The sequence below is a fragment of the Lepidochelys olivacea genome (assembly GCF_965140295.1).
Source record: "Lepidochelys olivacea isolate rLepOli2 genome assembly, chromosome: 7".
Lineage (NCBI taxonomy): Eukaryota > Metazoa > Chordata > Testudines > Cheloniidae > Lepidochelys > Lepidochelys olivacea.
In genome coordinates, this window is record NC_140417.1 from 77,953,578 (window position 1) to 77,973,782 (window position 20,205).

General features: G+C 39.5%; 1 protein-coding gene across 1 annotated transcript in view; it reads left to right on the plus strand.

Moving 5' to 3' along the window:
• Positions 1-20,205, plus strand: part of ARID5B (AT-rich interaction domain 5B) — a 145,566-nt gene that overhangs the window by 12,450 nt on the left and 112,911 nt on the right. The window contains exon 3 of the mRNA XM_084633784.1: positions 6,787-7,012. Within this exon, the coding sequence (XP_084489910.1) occupies positions 6,787-7,012 (226 nt within the window). The remainder of the gene's footprint in view (positions 1-6,786; positions 7,013-20,205) is intronic.

Consider the following 20,205-nt stretch of genomic DNA (forward strand, 5'->3'; position numbering starts at 1 on the left):
TGAGCACTTATCCTTTGAAAATCAGACCCATTTAAGCTGTCTCTCAGTGAGCACCGAACAGGTGAGGCTCCAAAATCACAAGTCAATTCTTGGAAATGTTAATCAAAATCTATTTTGTTTTTAAGGATAAATGTTGATTCTTTAGTATTTAGAACTTGTTACACTGATTATCTGTTTTTTGCCATTTGAAATCCCCCTAAAGAGTTTGGGTGTTAGATACAGTGAAGCTTTGGCCCACACAGCACTGGGCACACCCAGGGCACAGCATAAGCACTGGCCCTTCTCACCAATATGGCTTTTCATTCATAAAAGTCAAAGTGCTTTACAAAGACGGATAAGCATAATTAGTATCCCCATTTAATAGATGAAAGACTGAGATAGTGTGAACTTGGGCAATTGCACGGTCAAAGAGAGAGCTGGGACTAGAATCCATGTCTGCTACTCTAGTATCCTATCCAGTGGCCCAAACTGCCTTTTCGGGAAGAAATTCCACATTGGTAATGGACACAAAACACAAGGTTTAGCTTTAAAAATGTTGACGGGACAAACACACAAGCTGACTTTTGAACCAAATGTGCTTTTTGGAAACTTTAAAACATATGCATACCCAAGTCATCAATCTGGGTTGTAAATTTGCTTTTCCCTTAATATTAGTTTAATCTGCCTGAGGGGAGAGAGAGACTGAATATTTTTCAAACTAATTGACTCTGTATGGTTGGTTCCCATTGAAGTCACTCCGCATGGGTAAGGAACCTATCTATTCATGGAGTCAACTGCAGGAATCAGGACTTAAGTTTCTGCAGTCAGACTGGTTTCAGAGTAGCAGCCGTGTTAGTCTGTATTCGCAAAAAGAACAGGAGTATTTGTGGCACCTTAGAGACTAACAAATTTATTTGAGCATAAATTTATTTGAGCTACTGCATGCGTCTGATGAAGTGATCTGTAGATCACGAAAGCTTATGCTCAAATAAATTTGTTCGTCTTTAAGGTGCCACAAGTCCTCCTTTTCTTTTTTTATCAGACTGTAACCTGAATTATTTACCACAGTGGAACATATCGATAACACCACTGTGGAGAAACTCAGACTTAAGCACTTTTTCAACCATCTCATCCAGGATAAATATTTCTAAGCACTCTAACTGAAGCTGTGGTTCCAATCATTCAATTGTGTAGCTCTTACTCACCCTGGTGTGCACTTATTCATTTGATTGAAGTCCGTGAGACTACTTGTAGGAGTGAGTAAGTGCTCACCATCATGAGTAAGAGTTACAAAGTCTGTCCCGTAGCTGGCATTGCACATGTCAGGGCTAACCACTTGGGTCTGCAAAGGGAGGAATCCAGAGCCTACTGAAGTTGATGAAAAAGACTCCCGTGACTTTCAATGGCTTTGAATCACAGTGAACAGAATGGGAGGAAAAAAAAGAAGTACAGCAAGAGGGAGCATGTTTAAATGATGTTTTTATTTAAGAGGAGGTTACACAAAACAGAAAGATGCACTTGGTTTGTGCTTTAAAGCATGAAATAGCCTGGTATCTTTTGCCATTAATTAGCTGTGCAAATATTACTGTGTTGCTAACTAAACACCCACTTTGTGGCTTGTCAGATTATCCCAAACTGGGAAGGAATCATTGAAATATACAGATAGGGGGGTTTGTATTTTTCAGTTTAAAATTAATTCAAATTTATTTGCCTCGTAGAATGTACTCAGGACAAATGGTATGGGCTGGCTTTATGGGTGGGTGATGTGGGCAACTGCCCAAGACACTGTGGTTCAGAGGGCACCATGGTCAAGAGGCAAGGAGCGGGGTGCGCCTCAGGTGCAAGGCCGCAGAATGGAATTTGGAGTAATGAGGGTGCCCGGGGGTGATGGGGAGATGGCTGGGGAGGCAGCAGGGGCCAGGGGCACTGAGTGGAGTCGGGGGAGGCAGTGGGGCCCGGAGATGATGGGGGAGGGAGCCCAGGGAGGCAGCGGGGGCCAGGGGTGCCAAAATACAAGTTTGCCCAGGGCATCATTTGTCTAAGGTGGCCCGGCAAATGGTACATCAAGAGAAGGCAAATTATTGGTTAAATTCACAACAGAACCTTAGAAGCTATTTTAAATACTTAGAAAAAAAAATCCAGGAATCTTGTTTTTAACAAGATTGTATTGGAATATTGGATTCAAAACCAAAGCTGGACCCAGCTGTCTCCTTATCCTTATATTTTAATGGTCAAGATGGGTGTTTGTGTTTTATTTAATGGCCACAAGTAGGCTTTGAAGTTAATACCCCCAGTAAGATAAATGTGGAAAGTTCACACCTCTGGTGGTGCTGTTGAGTCAACATTTAGGGCCGCAGACTCGAAAACCCTGCCATGCTCATGAAGGACGCCATTACAAAACAGGATTTCTCTACAGTGGTAAAAGTCAGACCTGTAACTCACTGCCAGCACAGCTCTTCCAGTTGAATTGGGAATAGCTGTAGTGTAGACAAAGCTTAGTTGTTTTTAACCACCGTGCTTCGTAACCCCATTGCTGCCCTATTGGAGAATTACATATCTTCTTTGCTTGTTTGTTTCTTGACAAACAGAGAAGGGCTTCAAACACCGAGAGTATCAGAAGCCCAAATTTTCCATACACGGATCTGGATTTCCCCTGCTAAAAACTCGTCAGGATATCTTTATTCTAACAGGACACTGAACAAAATAATTATTGGTCCACAAACTGTCCTTTTCTATATAAAAATATTTGCAATAAAGTCAGTGAAATGCTGTAGGAACCAATATAAATATTGTTTCCCCTGGTTTACTTTAAGATTAACTGCCTGGCAAATAAGAATGCACTAAGACAGGGAGTGCCTGAACATAAATGGTTGGTTCATGAGCCCACTTGAAGGGTTGTGTTCCAGTTTAATGTGATGTTGGATAATGTAGCAACATGGAGATCTGCATTGGTTTGGATCAGTGCAGGGACAAATTCTGCCCGCGAGAATAGTTCAAAACTCCCAGATGAGTTCAGTGAGACTGTTGCATGAGTAAAGACTGCAGAATTTAGGTTATAGTGTTTTATATATTAATAACACAATGGGACAGATTATAGCGGCTCTAGTACCTAAGCACTGGGTAGCCCCTACACCTCCAGCCCTCCTTCACCAGAGGTACTCAGAATGCTATATCCATACGTCCCCAAGTGTAGTTGTGAGGTCATTAGCATTGTCAGAGGAGGTGTGTTTGGGCAGGCTGGGGTCATGGCAAGGCCTATGCACAATGGCAAGTGGCAGGAGACCTTTCCTGGAGTAATCACATCACATCTGTTAGACGGGGTTACCAATGGCTCCTAGTGTTCTGACTCCTCTGGACACCAAAAACATTCTATCCATTCTGCCTACCTCTGCCATGCTTTCCTCTAGGCCCCCAGCTAATTCTGACTCCAGTATCCTTAACCTGAGACATAACTCCTATTGAAGTCAGAGGAGCTTTTGAAGGCAATGGGAGTTTCTGCTTCATAGAGACTGTAGAATCAGGGCCTTGAGATACAATTGGCTGCAATTCTGAATCATTTTCATCTTGTTCACAACAAACTCAGGAGCGTGATGCAATCCCTTTGATACGACTCCCCTAAGGAAGCATTAGGAGGAAACTCAGCAGGGTGAACCCGGAGGACTTTCCAAGTCCCTTTGTCCCCTTTCTGATTCTACTGTGGGATGATATGGCCTTGGCTATTGGCCTATGACATTCACAGTGTAGGTCCTGATTCAAGAAGATACTTGTGTACATGCTTAACTTTAAGTATGTGGGTAGTTTCATGGAGGTTAATGGGGTTGCTTATGGGTGAGATTCTCAAAAATTGAAGGGAGATTCCTGTCTTCACTTAGGCACTTCAGTGGGACTTTTGTGCCTTTCTCCCTTCGGTATTTTTGAAAATCCCATCCTAAGTGTTTAAAATTACATGTGTTTATAGGTACTTTCCTGAATTCATGCCAAAAGCATTCATCATTGGCCTAAATCTGCTCCCACAATAATCAGTTTACTATTGACTTTGGTGGGAGCAGAGTTAGGCCAACATAGAACATTTTTGAAAATCTCACACTAAATAATTTCTTTATAGGTAATGATGCAAACAATTATTTTATAGGCAAAAGAAGCTAAATGATTTAGGAGCACAAGTACCACTGATTTTCAAAGATATTTTTGTTCCTAAGTCACTTAGGTACTTTTGAAAATTCCACCCAGTGTACTTAGTTGCATTTTGATCTATTTCTCCTCCTCACCCATCTATAAAATGTTTAGAAAATGAGACATCCTTAACTGCATCCGTTACCACAGTAACCGGCTAAATTTTTGTTACGGTTTGTATTCATACTCTTGGTTTATGTGCTAATCTGATTCAAAATGCCTTTCTGTGCATACCTTTTGTATTACATTAGCTGCCACAACAGTATTTATGGTCATAATACTTATTTTGCAAATTGCTAATATGATCACATGACAATTTTTGCAAAGATTCTTTTTCTAGCCGTTCACACTGATGTAGGCAGAACTAAGTATAAAATACTTTGGTCATGGTTGCTGGTGTGTGGTCATTTTGCTGTCACACAAAACTTTGTGTGAACATGTGATTTATGCTTTTTAGTGTTTCCTGATACTTATATCTTCCATATTTTGCTGCTGCCTTATCAAATTTCCAACTAAATTCTGGCATATGACTGTATTGCAAAGTGGGTTTGCTGCTGAATTGTTAGTAAAACACACGGGTTGTTTATCAACCAATATTCTTGGATTTATGGTTTCTGTATGTACCGTGTCTGTGAAGGTTGTAGTCTGAAACTGGTTAATTCACTGAAGATGTAACAGTGATTGTACTTTTCTTTTAGTTAATAGGTTGTTTGCTTGGCTAACTTTGTATGCCAGCCAAAGTTAGTCATACCAATTCTTGGAAAGGATATGAAGAAACTGGTAATTGAAATCATAATCATTTGGCCATAAAAGTTATTTTGAAAATAACACTTTAACCAAAAACATATCTAATCTGGAAGTCAGATTTCTATGAAAGATGCTGCTAAATAGAATGTTTCTAAGTACTCTATATTAGAAATTGTGATACTTAATGATTCCATTCAACATCCTATACAGCAGACCCCATCCAGAAGCTGTTAAGTCTGTCTTCATGCAGACTCAATTTTTTCACTCTGACATTTAATAATCACCATGTAATAGCTATAAAATGCATAGCAACTACAGATCTTTTATTTCAAGTGGATGGTGTAATGAAATTGGGTGAAACCATCCATTGAAAATGTACTGTGTAGTATGCAGCATTGTTTACAAAGTAATAACATTTATCATAAGCAGAAAGTTAAAACATTGTCTTGATTGTTTGTTGTTCAATGGAAGTTCATATTCAGCACAGTGATAAAGGAAAAGATTCCATTACTAAAATTTACTTAGCATACAAGTATGAGGCTCATTTTTGAGTAAATATTTGCTATTGCACTAAAAGTAATAGAAGATGACTGCTTATAAAACAACTTTGTGTTATACTAGGAAGAGTGAAATATCAGATCTACGTTTTACCAAAGCTACTGTGTAGGTTTCATGTTGTGTGTAACTTATCACAAAACTTACCCACACTTCCCACCCCACCCCCCCACACCCCACCCCTTTTTTTTTGGTGCTATTGAGCAGTATTTTATTTCTTGAGGAATGTGTTAAGCAAAAAATACAGAACCAACCATGCAAGAATTTCTTTCTTTTTTTTTCTTTTTTCCCCATTCCTAAATAGTTGTGTTTATTTTGGAGAAAGAAAGAATTATGGTTAATATTTTTAAAGTGACTATACTACCCACGTTTTACCTAGAAATGTGTGGTGTGAAAGGTGTGTTATAAGTCAGTTCAAGTTTAAAACATCAACTGTTTCAAATATTTAACTTAAAGATCTCAAGTTTATCTTGGTGGGAGTTGGGGTTAGGTTTTTCTTTTTCTGAAGCCTTCTTAAGCCCTGCCTACAGTAGGCAGCTATAAAACATTCTGCTTATTCATCATGACTGAGAAGAGTTGATTGTTTCCTGGAAGGATAAAAATGTAGCAATTAGAGATGTTTAATTCAAGTATATATTCAGCAGGCTAAACTGAAGTTAAATTGCTTTTTCATAGAATGTATGCTTAAGAAGAGGGAAAAATACAGTTCTGTTCTTGAAAAAGTTTTAAGAAACATGAGAATATGCAAGTTTCTTTTGGTGGGAAACGCATAACATTTATGCAGTATTTCTTTTGGGATTACATCACAGTTTTATTTAATTTTTAGGACAAAAGTTAAATTCAATATTTGTGTATAAGCCAAGGGAAAATGTACCATAAACACAGGAATTTTCTGGTGAGTCAGAGTTCCAAGAATCTAAGATTTACTTAGACCATTTATTTGAGGACTAGCTATAACCATTAGTCATCCAGCCATGAGTTTTTACATTTGCAGCTAATTGCACCTAAAAAGCAAGCTTTCATCCAAGCCTTTGGGATATACAAAATGCACTTTGGCAATCCACATTTAAAATACATTTTAGGACTGCTGCCCTGATGTTCTTGGACATTTTTTATCACATAAATATTTGCTTCAAATAAACAACCAACAGTGACACTAAAATGGCATGCAAATTGCATGAGTTATTGGATATTCTGTATCACAGAAAAAGTAATCTGCCAAGAGCAAGATAAACTTTTCCAATAACATGTCAAAGAGGCAGTGCTACAAACTTATCTTTCACCATAAGCCACACATGACACGCTCTGTTCTCGTTTGACTACATCTTGCAGGATGAAGTTATTGCCGTTTCAGAGAAGGTGACTGTGAAGCTCGAAGATTTGGCAAAATGGGCACATTCAGATTTCTCCAAGTGGAAGTGTGGTCTCCGGGCTGACCCAGTCATTACCATGGAACTGGGCAAGAATGGGCAGAAGGAAGCCTTGATGAGATACAGGCAGTCCACACTCAACAGTGGCCTGAACTTCAAAGACATTCTAAAGGAAAAGGCTGATCTTGGTAAATATAGTTTCCTTTTCTAAAATTGCTGTTTGCCTACCTGTGAATGTATTTCTAAGGGTAACAAGCCCAATCATGCAGTGCTTATTCAGACAAAACTGTCATTGACTCTAAGACTGTAAGCACTAAGGCTCAAATCCTGAAGTTGCAAGCAAAGGTAGTTTACAAGGGCTTCTCACAGAAACTATGTAGGCACTGGGCTCAAGTATGTGCTATACATCATATGGGATTGAATCTGATGCCTTCTCTCTGTGCAATTAGAATCACAGAAGAAAGAGAGAGGTCAAAGACCTATTAGATCATATTGCCTATATTCTTGCCAACGAAGGGTTGTTGCCTATCACTAGTGCTTCTCTAGTCTTTGTCCAATACAGTGTTAATTGTCTTAAGTAATGAGGTTTCCACAACTCCCTTTGTGACACTGTTCCACAGTCCAATGCGTTTTATTTGAAAGTTTCTTGGAACATTCAGCCTACGTTTTTTAAAAAAAATCCATTTAATTAATCATACTTACACCCATTTGTACCATCACTTTGGTTTCATGATGAAGTGGATCTTTTCTTTCTCACTTTTCCCTCTCTGCAAAAATGGAGAAGCATGGGAACTCAGATAGACAGCTTTTCTGCTGTGTGGGCTCGCTAATGCTTTGGATCTCTGCAAGCAGGCTTACAGTTTTTGGGATGCTTCTTGCTCCCCATATGCATGTAAGTCCTACAAGTTGGTTCACATGGTCAGTCTCCTGCACTGCCTGGCTCTCCTTTGACTTCAGTATGTCAGTGGGATGTGGAGGCAGGATCTGCCCACATGTATCAGCTTGCAGAATTGGGGCCTAAGTGGCTACAGAATCTGGGTCTAAAAATGCCAACTTTGTAGAAGTTATGTACACAACTCCCATTTCCTTTAATGGGACACATTCTTATGCAAGGGCCGTAGGATGACGTCTGAGGCAGCTGGTCTTCTGTTGGTAAATATGCCTAATTGCCATTAGCTTTATTGGGAGATTGACATGCACATTGGCTGACAGGTAAATATATTTCAACGTGTGCTTCAGTGAAATTTATTTCCTGTAGTACATTTTTTTTTCTTTTAGAAAGCTAAGCTTAGATAGCTTCTAGCTTAGCATATAAATGGATGAAAGGTAAGAAATCAAAAGTTAAGGCTGATACTCTGCCAAGTCCATGTGCAGAATTTTTTTCTCTTCTACATGAATTGAAGATAGTGGGCCAAGTTCTCAGCTGTGTAAGCAGCATAACTCCATGGACTACAATGGAGCCATGTCTACCTACACTAGCTGAGGTTTTGCCTTATAGAACTTCCCTTACAACAGTGCTGAGTCTCTCATTTCCCATCTAAGCAAATGGTGAGGTGAATTTGTCAGTCTTACTTTATAAACTTCATCAGCTAGTCAGGATGATGTTTCATTATGGTTGAAAGTTGATATTTTAAATCAATATCTACAGTAAAACACTTGCAAAACTTTTGTTAGAGGTTTCTTCTTTTTTGTAACTAGATGTACATTTCCTTGCATCTGTTTGGTGTATCAAAAGAATCTGAATGCTTCTCAGACAGAGCTCTTGAGTTTTAACATTCTCTTGTTTTGTTTTTGACAAACAAACAAACAAATCCTTTGTGGTAAGTTTATAAAACCAGTATTATTGACTCAAGAGCCAAAGAAAATTATCTTCAAACGTAGCACACACAGTTCATAGCTGCATGTTAAGCCTTTGAAAAGAGGGGTTACACTAAAAATGCATATGGTATCTGAACTATAACAAAGTAATTGTGAAAACCCAACACTGACAGCATTGTATGTGGCTTTCTTTTTGGTCATGAATCAGGCTGCTTTGTCAGTGCCTATACAGAAAAAAAGTTGACTCCAATTTTTTTTTAAAGTTTCTCTCTGTGACTGGTTATCATTGGTTTGAAACCCCCCACAGGCACAAGAAGACATTTAGCCATTGGGCATGTTGCTTTTGAGAATGGGTGCAACTGCTGAAAGATAGACAAGAACTCTCTTGCTGCTTGGTTTATTTAAATGTAATATTAATATTAAAGGGATTAAATAAATGTACAGTAGAACCTCTGATTTATGAACACCTCGGGAATGAAGGTTGTTTGTAACTCTGAACAAAACATCCTGGGTGTTCTTTCTAAAGTTTACAACTGAACATTGGCTTAATACAGTTTTGAAACTTTACTAGGCAAAAGAAAAATTCTGCTTTTAACCTCTTAATTTAAATGAAACAAGTACAGAAACAGTTTCCTTAGCTTGACCAAAAAAAAAAAGAACTTTCCCTTTATTTTTTAGTAGTTTTTGTTTAACACAGTACTGTACTGTATTTGCTTTTTTCTTTCTTTTTTTGGGGGGCGGGGAAGGGTCTCTACTGCGGCCTGATTGCCTACTTCCAGTTCTAAATGAGGTGTGTGGTTGACCAGTCAGTTCGTAACTCTAGTGTCATAACTCTGAGGTTCTACTGTAGTTTTCCTGTTCAGTAAATAATGGGGAGGAACTATAGTTTTCTTGGTCAACACAATAAAATTTGTAATACGAATGAGTCCAGTTAGAGTAGGGAAGCTTGAGCGGTTGACCTGCCTGTGCTGAAACTTCTCTCTTGTCAAAATGGCACCTTTAGTGAGTGTAAAGTACACACCCGGAGAACTCTTCCAACACTCCGCATCATGCCAACGAAACAGTGCACTCTGTGGTTAGAAATTTGCTAGCTGTAATTATGGCTAGTAGGGTTCCAAGCATGGTCTCTTGGGCAAGGTTTTTCTTCTCTGTTCTGTAGATGACATACAGCAAATTGATGGTCAGTTTTATAGTGTTAGACTGGCCTTTAGGGGAGGTAGTCTGTAGTCTAGTTCTTACAAACAGATCCCTGCCTGAAGTAGTCAGGAAAACGATTCGTGAACTCTGCTAGCAATACTGATGTTTAATGCTGGTTGTAGGCTAGTAAATTTCTGATTCTTTTGTTGACAAGACCTAGATAAACAATATGATTGCCTGAAAACATTTTCCTTGTGGAAATGCACATTTCCTTTATGAAAAAATCCTATGTAGTTGAATAAAAATGATTACTTTCCTATCGGATATATTTGACCTTCCTCTAAAATTAAACAGAAAATTATATCCCTGCTAAGGAATTCTAAACGATGGCTCAAAAAACCCCATATCATTTTCCATTAAATTCAATAGGTTTTAAAGGTAATTTCTGTAGAAATAGATTACATTTCTATAGAAACTTATTGTTTTCATCCCTATTAAATTATGTAGGTCTTTTCCTTAGGAAGTGCATTAAATATATAAAAATCTCATATTTCTGAGGTTAAGTTTTCAGCCTGAAACATGATTCCAAAAATTCTATCCCTGCCTTTCAGGGTGTGTATTTTATACATTCTCTCTCTCTCTCTCTCTACAAATATGTCATGTGAGTAGTTAATGTCTTAAGTCTATTTATATTTTTCTAACTGTTTATTTCAAATGTTGGTACAAATAAGGAATAACAACAATGCAGTATATAAAAATAGAATAGTTGCGTAAATATTATTCATAATAAACATGAGAACCTATTTTTCCAGAAGAATTGGCCTGACAAAATCATTCACTACCAGGGCTTCTAGTTATTTATTTTTGTCTTTAGAATTATTTAGGAGCTTGGGGTTATTTGTAATAAATAGACTTCAATACCCATATTTGGTAAATCAATTGGAAATAGCCAGATGAGGAGTCATTTCATTTTAAATTTTTTTTTCGCAATTAAGCAGTGTAAACACTATCAGTTAAACATGGGTAAGTTACAAATTTGTATTCCTTGGGCTATAGTTAAAAAAAATTCAAATTATTTTATATAACACTGCTTCTTACAGAGTTCCTTTAAGTGAAGTATGAAAGCTGCAATGTAAGCTTTATTGGCCTATAAATATGTCATTATAGTTGGACTACATTTATATGCTTTGGATTGTTGTTTAAGCCAAGAAAATATGTCTCTACAGGTTGACTTTTTATTGAAACCCTTTGAGGCATACAACAGAACGTATTTTAGGCTCAGGTTATTAAAACAGCATTTTCATTTTTGCAGCAGACTCATTGTCAATTATGCTGCCACAAACTGTCTGTGGATAGGCAGTTATGAATGGGTTCATCTCTAAGTGTGTCTTTGGAAAAAGAAATAAAAGATAAAGGAGTCAGAGCTGAAATTGAGAAACGAGACTGACGGGGAAATGACTGAATTTAGTGCTCGGGGGCACCGTTGGTTGGGGTTCTATTGTACTGTGGCACTGCCTGTGGTTAGTTGAGAAATGACCTGCTTTCCCACCTCGTCTGCTGTTGCTGATTGGAGCGTGCAGGGTTTTTAGATTTTTGGGGGGTGGGAGTGGGACGGTTTGACTCCTGACTCAGGGATAGCTTTTTTTTTACTCTTGTCCTTCTTGGGCTAATAGATCAGTTAGGATAGATAGATTGGTTCTCTTGAGCGTTTCAGGACAAAAGCTGTGGGATCTGGGCCCATACCTGTTATTAGGGTTGCATGCACGGTGTTTGGCCTTTTATTATGCCAAAAATTGCAGCTCAGGTTGTCGTACTGTGAGCTCCTTGAAGTCTGCATCCGGTGATGTCGTTTGGAAGAGTCATACAGGTTCTGTTTCTACTGCAACCAGTGCCCATTATTTTGGCTCTTTAGCTTTGAACTCCAAAATAGTGATACGGAAAATGAATTGAGTTTAGATAACGAACCTTCACTGCCTGTAGATAATACATTCCTGAGGTTAATATATATTTATGTGGAAGATATTACTATCCTTACTGTTCCTTGAATAATCTAGGAGCATTGAGCGCTACTTTAAGTTAGGCTCAGCTTTCAGCAGCCCTTCCCTTTGTTGATGCAGGACATGGGGCAAGTCAGATTTTTCCCTTTTTCCCTGGCTGTCTGCTTTTCTGTCAATTCTCTGAAAATCTTTTCTTGTGAACACTTTGGGTCTGATTACCATGGAGTTACACAGGCATAAAGCTGGAGTAGCATGGTGGCGAATCACTCGCCTTGCCTTTTCCTGTCTCATCTTTTAATTTGCATGGGCCAAAGAGTGGCCATGGTTCCATGTGAGCTCCCTTACTGCCACATGTGTGGCTCTGCAATGTCCTTGCTGCTCCTCAGCACATCACAATGGGTTTGGAAGGAAGAATGGAGCAGCTACCCTGGTGAGGATGCAGACTTCTCAGAATCTGCGTAGCACCAGGGCGGCATGGAGCACTGTTGCAGTGCCCAGCACCACCTGGCCTCTGTGTCCTGGTGAGAGCAGGACGATGGCCCGGTGTGTATGCTTGCACTTACCAATAACTGGAGAACAGCTATGGTTTCTCTCAGTGAATATTATGATTTTGGTTATCGGGACATCTGGACTTTACAGTTCTTGATGATTTTAGAACTGACATCAGTTCTCTTGTTCGTCCTTTATCACATTCTTTTGACTTCTGAATCTTCTGGCTTAACTCAACGTGCTAATTTTCTGATCAGCTAAATGTTTCCCATTCAGTATAGTTATTTTTTTTTCTGTCTTCCCCATGGCTTCCTGTCTTTCTCGTTCTTATCGATCACCATCTTGATCTTGGTTAACCTTGTGTGAGCATCCCATCCACATCACTTCATTTTCCCTTTGATACTCGCTGCCACCTCTGTCCTAGCACTCCTTATTTTGTCCTCTCTTGGGGATCAAGGTGCTCTTTTATTACACTGTTTTAGCCGGTCTTATCAATTCAGCTTCTCTTCAGTGGATAAGGGTGATTACCCTCGCTTGTCTGTGGTGCTCTGAGGAGTTTGAGAAAAGAAAGATGGCTCTTTGGGAAGAGGACTGTCTCCGGATATGCGTTCATACAGCTTCTAACACATTTTGAGCACCACTGCATTATAAATAACAATAGATGCAGGCTGGTGTACAGGACTCTAGTGATTGTTATATGGAGCTACTTTGAAGGTTAGGCCTTTTTTTGGTCATATCTAGGGTAGCTCAATTGATGTACAATTTCTAATGTTTAGTCTTTTACTCCTTTTTTAGAATTGGGATGCTAAAGGCACAAAATGGACCGTTAACTTGACCAAAGTCACACAGCTAGGGCCCAATCCTGCAAGATACTGAGGAAATTCCCACTGAAGCCAATGGCTGCTGCGTTCACACAGCATTTAAGACCTGTACATGGATTTGACCTTGCAACCTCCTGGGTTCTTATATCTTTTCTGTGTGCACTGGACCAATTTTTTTAAATGCATTTTTGTACTCTTAAATTAAGATTAACCAGGATCTGTAGACTTGTTGATTTATTTAGAATCCCTGGTGCCCCTTAAATGCCGAGCGGCAGTGCTGTTCTTGGGGTTGGCATATCTTCCTAGCTCTGTGACTACTGCCTTTCTCAGACACTAGTAGTGTCTGCACCTAGCTCTCCATTAGTGGTCCTTTTCTCCCCCTCATTTTCCCTTTCCCCAGTCTGCTCAGCCACTGGTTTTCCCCTCTGAACTTTCTTCAGCAACAATCTGAGGACATGATGGGGTTTTCTGGAGGTTATGTTTGACCACCTGATCTTTCAATTCCCTGGGTAACTTGGTTGCCCAAGGAGCGTTTGTGTGATTTAAGTGCTGTTAATTTCTTCTTTTCTCCTGGGACGACACATTTTGTTACATTTGAAGTTTATGGTGATGCTGTGGCCTGGCTATGGAAGCCCTTCTGTTGTCATTGTTTTGTCTGGAGCCTCTTTTCTATTTGTGGTCACAGGTTATTGAGAAGAGAGTTTTAACACGACACAACTTACCTTATTAAAGAGGCATTGACTGGATCTAATCTCACATTTTGACCTAGTTTAACGTTGTTATAAACTGGGGAATAAAATCCTCTGGATACTAACTAGCTTGGTTTATAATTTAATTGCCATTTCTTCACCAAGAAATTTAACCAAACCCCAAATAACTACGTTTTTTGTAGACCCTACAGGAACGATGTGTGTTTTTCCTGTGATGATTCCTACAGCAACAGTAAACTAACATTATTCTCAGAATGTACTGATATCAGTTACCATTGTGTCAGCATTTTCAGTTACATATCAGTATGACAGGGCACTTTGTTAGTATAGAGTACAGCCATTTTCATTTCAGTTCCATTCCAAACATTAGGGAAAATCAATGTTGCTAAGTGGGAAAGGACAAAAAGACAAATTCTGGTCCCAGTGAAGTCAGTGGGGCCAAGTTGCACTAGTGTAAACCTGAAACAATGCCAGTTTGCTCCATTTGCCAGGAGTTTTCCCATTGACTTCAATAGGAGCAGGATTAGTCCCAAATCATTATAAGAATTCTCAAACTCTTAAGAAAGTACTACAATAAAACAGTAAGAAGGTGCCAGCTATTATGTGACCATGTCCCTTTAAAAGTGTTAGACAAGCTTAGTCTGGTTTTTGTTTATTTCTTAGCACCAAGATTGATCTTCCCTGGGCCTGAATATGTTTGCTATTCAGGATTTTTTTTCCCATATGGTCTTTGCTGAATTTTACATTTAAATCTTGCTAACCAGGAGATTTTGTTCCAGTAACTGAAAACTTGTGTTCTGCCTTCTGATGCAGCACTGGTATGGTTTGAATCTTACCTATTTTAATGCGTAAGTTTCTCTTGGGTTTTTAGGGTGCTTTCTTTCCAGCTAGCCAGTTTCTGATGTTCAGTGATCACGCTGTGCTTAAGGAGCTTGCAAGAGATTTGCTTCGCTCTGTGTCTGATGGGTCCAAATGGCTATGCATAACAACTAGAGCATCACAGTGCCTCACTCAGACTCTCTGTCTCAGGGCCCAGTACCACAGCTGTCACCACTGCCCATATTGTTTCTGGATCCCTCAAGGAAGAAACTGGGTCTTCTATTGTTTTGTGTCTCTTTCTTTCCTCTGCTTAGTACTATTCAGGGATGTGATCAGCATTCTCTCCTCTAATTCTGGAGTATTGTTTCCAGTTCTGGGCACCACATTTTCAGGAAAGATGTGGACAAATTGGAGAAAGTCCAGAGAAGAGCAACAAAAATGATTAAAGGTCTAGAAAACATGATCTATGAGGGAAGATTGAAAAAATTGGGTTTGTTTAGTCTGGAGAAGAGAAGACTGAGAGGGGACATGATAACAGCTGTCAAGTACATAAAAGGTACACAAGGAGGAGGGAGAAAAAATGTTCTTCTTAACCTCTGAGGATAGGACAAGAAGCAGTGGGCTTAAATTGCAGCAAGGGAGGTTTAGGTTGGACATTAGGAAAAACTTCCTGTCAGGGTGGTTAAGCACTGGAATAAATTGCCTAGGGAGGTTGTGGAATCTCCATCACTGGAGATTTTTAAGAGCAGGTTAGACAAACACCTGTCAGGGATGGTCTAGATAATATTTAGTCCTGCCATGAGTGCAGGGGACTGGACTAGATGACCTCTCAAGGTCCCTTCCAGTCTTGTGGTTCTGTGATTCTCTAGCTGTCATTTAGAACTGCTGGCCCTTATGGATCCAGGGGACCTTTTCCTGCATTGTATCAATTCCAGTCACATAGATAAACATGGCTGACTGCTAATGTCCCTAAAATGAAGACCTACAAAAGTAGCATTGTTGTTGATTGGGCCCTGCTAACATCTTTTTCTTTCCGCCTGGCTGTTTTCCTCTGTAGTAATTCTGCTCTACCAGAGTCCAGAATTTGGAGTCTTGCTGACATCTTTGACTCCAAACCTCTGTTAATCAACTTATGAAACTGTCTCAGTGCAGATCATGCACTGGTCCAGATTGTGACCTATGCTACCTTGTTAAGATGCTGAAGCTCTTATGTGCGCTATGATGACTTTGCGACCAGATCGTGAGAGCCAGACATAACTTATTCAGAACCTCACCTCCATGTTGTGCTTCAGAATCAAGAACTATAAGTGAATTACTCCTGTGCCCAGAGAACTTCACTGCCCTTTGGTGAGGAAAAGTAGATTGGTTTTAAATGTCTTTTGCTTACATATGTACAATTCTGCGAGGGTGGCCTATCATCTTCATTTCTCCCAAAATGTCTGTGTCTATCCTCTGTCTGCTCTGCTGCTGAAGACTGTTAATTGTTTCCTAAAATACAGTTTGGATTGAAATCATTTCCTTGCTTTTCTTCTAACCTGTGGCTCATCACAGATTAAGTACTGAGGGGGTCTGTCACTGGTGCCGTGCCGCAGCGTGTGATCGAGACGCATTGAATGTGGAAAACATAAGCAGTATCAGATTGATAGCCCTTGGCAAGGTGATCTAATTAGGTCTTCAAAGTTAAACCCAACGTGCTCACCATAGCCTCCATGCAAGATACTATCACTCCTCCTGAAAAACTGGTGCGCCATATAGGAACTTGAACAACCAGTCAAAAGACCCCTCTCTTCTCCTGCCTCCTCTGGGCACCACCATTTCCTATTTCAGGAAAGGATCAACCAAGCTCCTTGTGTAAAGTGAGTTCAGTCTTCAATCTCTTGTAGACGGCATAATCTTATTTCATGGATATTTGGCAACATAAACCTCCCTTGTTCATGTGATGCCTGAGGAGGTCACTTGCCAGTACTTGCTTTTTCTTTAGTTTCTCCTCCCTGCCTCCCCTTTATGGGCCAGTCTGCTCCGAGAGAGAGAGAGAGAGAGAAAGAGAGAGGGACAAAAATCTGAGGTACACAAGCCACTGATCGTGACACCCGTCATACATGTGTGAATGTTGGCAGCAAACGCCGGGACAGAGAGGTAGTAGTGCGTAAGGGCTCAGCATCATCTTTGCTAAGCACATCTTCACTTAGGCAGGCAGGAAAAGGTGAGTGACTGGCAGGTGAGAAAAGCAGAAAAAGAACTGAGAATCTTTCTGTGGTTGGATAAGCATGTGACAATTGAATCATTTCCCATGACCTCTGACTTGTCCAACTGGTGTAGGAACTAGCTAACTGGTGTTAGCCTTTGGGCAGAAATGCGTGGGGGACACCTCACTCTGCCGATAGCAACTCCTCAGTGATAGATTATGTGGTAGCCAGCTGGCAAACCTGCTTCCCCCTTGGATTTGAGGAGCAGAGATCTGCCTTAGTGTGTGCATAGCTCTTATTAATGTTAATGGGAATTATATACACACACCCCTCAAGAGCACGGTGGACTCTGAGCATTTAGCACTGTTAAATGAAGTCTTAAGACTTCCTTTATTAGTATTGTGACTTCATAATCTCTTTAAGTTAATTTGGATTATACTTGTCATCACTTGCTTGATGATGTTTGCAGGAGGTGGAAGTAATTGATAGTTTTGTTTAACCTAGTAGATGGTAAATCTGAATTGTGTGTGTGTTTAAAAATATATAAAATGCCATGGATTCTAATTTACTGGCTGGTTTCATTGTTGCATAACCTTTATTTACTTCCTTTAATGAAGGCTGTACCATGTAAAATGAGTTCTTCCTTAATTTTATTGCTAATGATAATTTGCTAATAAAAATAAATCCTCAATATTGTGAATGTTCAGCCTGTATCTCTGTCTAGCTGACTCTTATTTTGTGACAAATACTTAATACCATAAAAAAGCTTCTGTTAGTGATAGATAATATATATTATTTTAAAGGAGTGTATTTTAGTAGCTCATGAAAAATAAAGGTGAATTCTCACATCTGTGCAATGTTGCATAATTGATATAAGCTGAAGCGGAATATGTTTTTATAAAAGCATACATTTGGCTTCCCTAAACATTTAAATATGTATATCACACCGTCATTTTAAGATGCTGGTTAATGACTTTATGATCACGTTTGTAGTCAGAGCATTGCATGTGGTTTGAGAAATGTGTCTGGATATGCTTGGTAAGCAGTATTATTCTGACAATGAACTAAAGGCCATCTTCAGTTTGACTGTGCTCTATTTTGTTATGCTGTGAAAGAAAAGGATAATTCAGCAGAGCATTGTGCTGTCAGTTAGAGATGCCACACTCCAGAATACAAATATTACTAAGGATAAATGAATCATTAAAAGAACAGTAGCATAAAATATTTGATGAATGAACTCCAGGAAGCTGTGTTGGAATATGTTTAGGATTCATGGACAGTACCATAATACATGAACTAATAACATCAGTTCTATGCTCAGATGCCAGAAACATTGATGGGCCCAGAATAATTGTGAATTACAAGGCTACACATACAGAGAGGGTGGTTTGCTGATATCACAGTAAACCAAGAGAAAGTGGTTAGAGTGGTTTCTAAAAGTTACCAGAACCTTGGGATATACTTATAACCTTGTTCACAGTCCTACAGTTTTAGGGGAGCAGTTCTCTCAACACACGCTCATGAATTCCATTTGTGCCAAGGGACGTTATACATGTGTGTCTAGAGTAGAATAGATCCATGTGTGTTTTATAACACAAGGATGTTATAACAAATCCAAAATATAATTAAAATAGAAAATGTGACCTCCAGTTCTCCTTTGAGCTCCCTCATGTCCTATTCTTCTGGTAAAGGGAAATAGGTAGAATGTGAAAGTGTGGCTGCTGCTTTCCTTAGCACTCGACCCACTTTTTCACTGTTTGTTATTGCAAAACAAAACAATCAAAACCCAAATGTTCTGGTCCAAGTTTTATCTAAAGTAGAGAGTGATGCATTTTATACGTGGGTTTTAAATACCAGGGAATGTAAGAATAGCCAGCAATTCTGGCAAAAGGGAGGCTTCACAGTTTAGCTGTCAGATTTGTACATGATAAAAACTAGTAATTGATAAATGGAAAATTAGAGATATTGGGGGCCTAAGTCAGCAAGATACTTAAGTGCATGCCTAGCTTTAAGCACGTGAGTAGGCTCAGTGAGGATTGACATATATATAGTTTAGGTACGTTCTGAAATACCTTGCTGAACTGGGGCTGAGCTAGGTATTTTTTGTACCGTAATGATAACAAGTAATCATGTGACTGTAGTATTTTTAATGCAATTGATTGCTCCTGATGTGCGGGTAAAAATCCATCCCAAATTATTTACAGCTGTATGACGTCCCTTCCAAAGTGTGTACAATTTCCACCTCAAGCTGATTTGTAGGATTCTTGTCATCTTATATGTTTGTATAGCACCCACTAGGAGGCCCCAATCCTGATTGAAATAATAACAACAGTAGGTACAGTGAATCCTATACTGGCATCCTTAATATCTTTATTAAACAACATACTATCTAAGGAAACCTCTATATCCCCAAATGTACTGAGTTCAATTTGTGCTCCACCTTCACTAGAAGGCCACCTTTGTTGAGCAACCAGTTTTTGCTGGTCCCTTGTGTGGGGGCTTAAGGCAGATTTCAGAGTATATGCAAACCACTGACTGCAAAAGTTTTCACAATTCAGAAGTTATATGGCAGCACAAATCAGTGCCTGTACCAGATCCATTGGCACCGCAAGACCTCACTCTTCTCCACATTCTTTAGTGCCACCTGATGACGCAGTCCCAGCTCCTTGCTCAAACAGGCATTCCTTCTGCTCACCCCTACTGGCATATTGATTCATGGCATCTCTCTCGTTCCCTTGCATACCAGGTTGACCCCAAGCTTGGCCAACACTCAGGCTTTATCTCCATTCTGCCTTCAGTTGTGTGTGCAATAGTTACGATGGGAAGGGGGTTGTGCTTAGTCCTCCCACACACATGCACGCTCTTTCTTCATGTTTTTTCCTGTTGTACTCATTTAAGGCTTGATCCTTAGCTGGATCAGTCCCTTAATATGTGTGCTGGGCCTATTGTCTATAACAACTGCTTTAAACAGGGCAGAGGAAGGAAAATGTTACTGAATAGCCACCCATACATAAATAATGGAAGGAGGCCCATTGCCACTGACCTCCAGAGAGGTCAGGATACTTAATGGAGATGGCTAGTTGTCTGATTTCATCAATTAAATAAAGCTCTATTTGGATGGCTCCAAATTAGGCATTATATGCTATGGTTTCCCAGTTTAACGGAGCAAACACAATGGAAAATGTTGGTGCTATTGCGAGGTCATGAGATCATTGGCTCTTTGTTTTTCATTGATTACTGATGACTGTAACTTGATATTTCAAACAAGCTGTAGGTGAGCTCCTGTTTGAAACCCATGTAAGCATGTGTGCGGAATTACAGTAGGTATTTTCCATGACATTATCTTATAACCATGGCCTCCTGTTTTCTTTCATATCCATTATTGTCTAGTAAAAGCTTTCCAC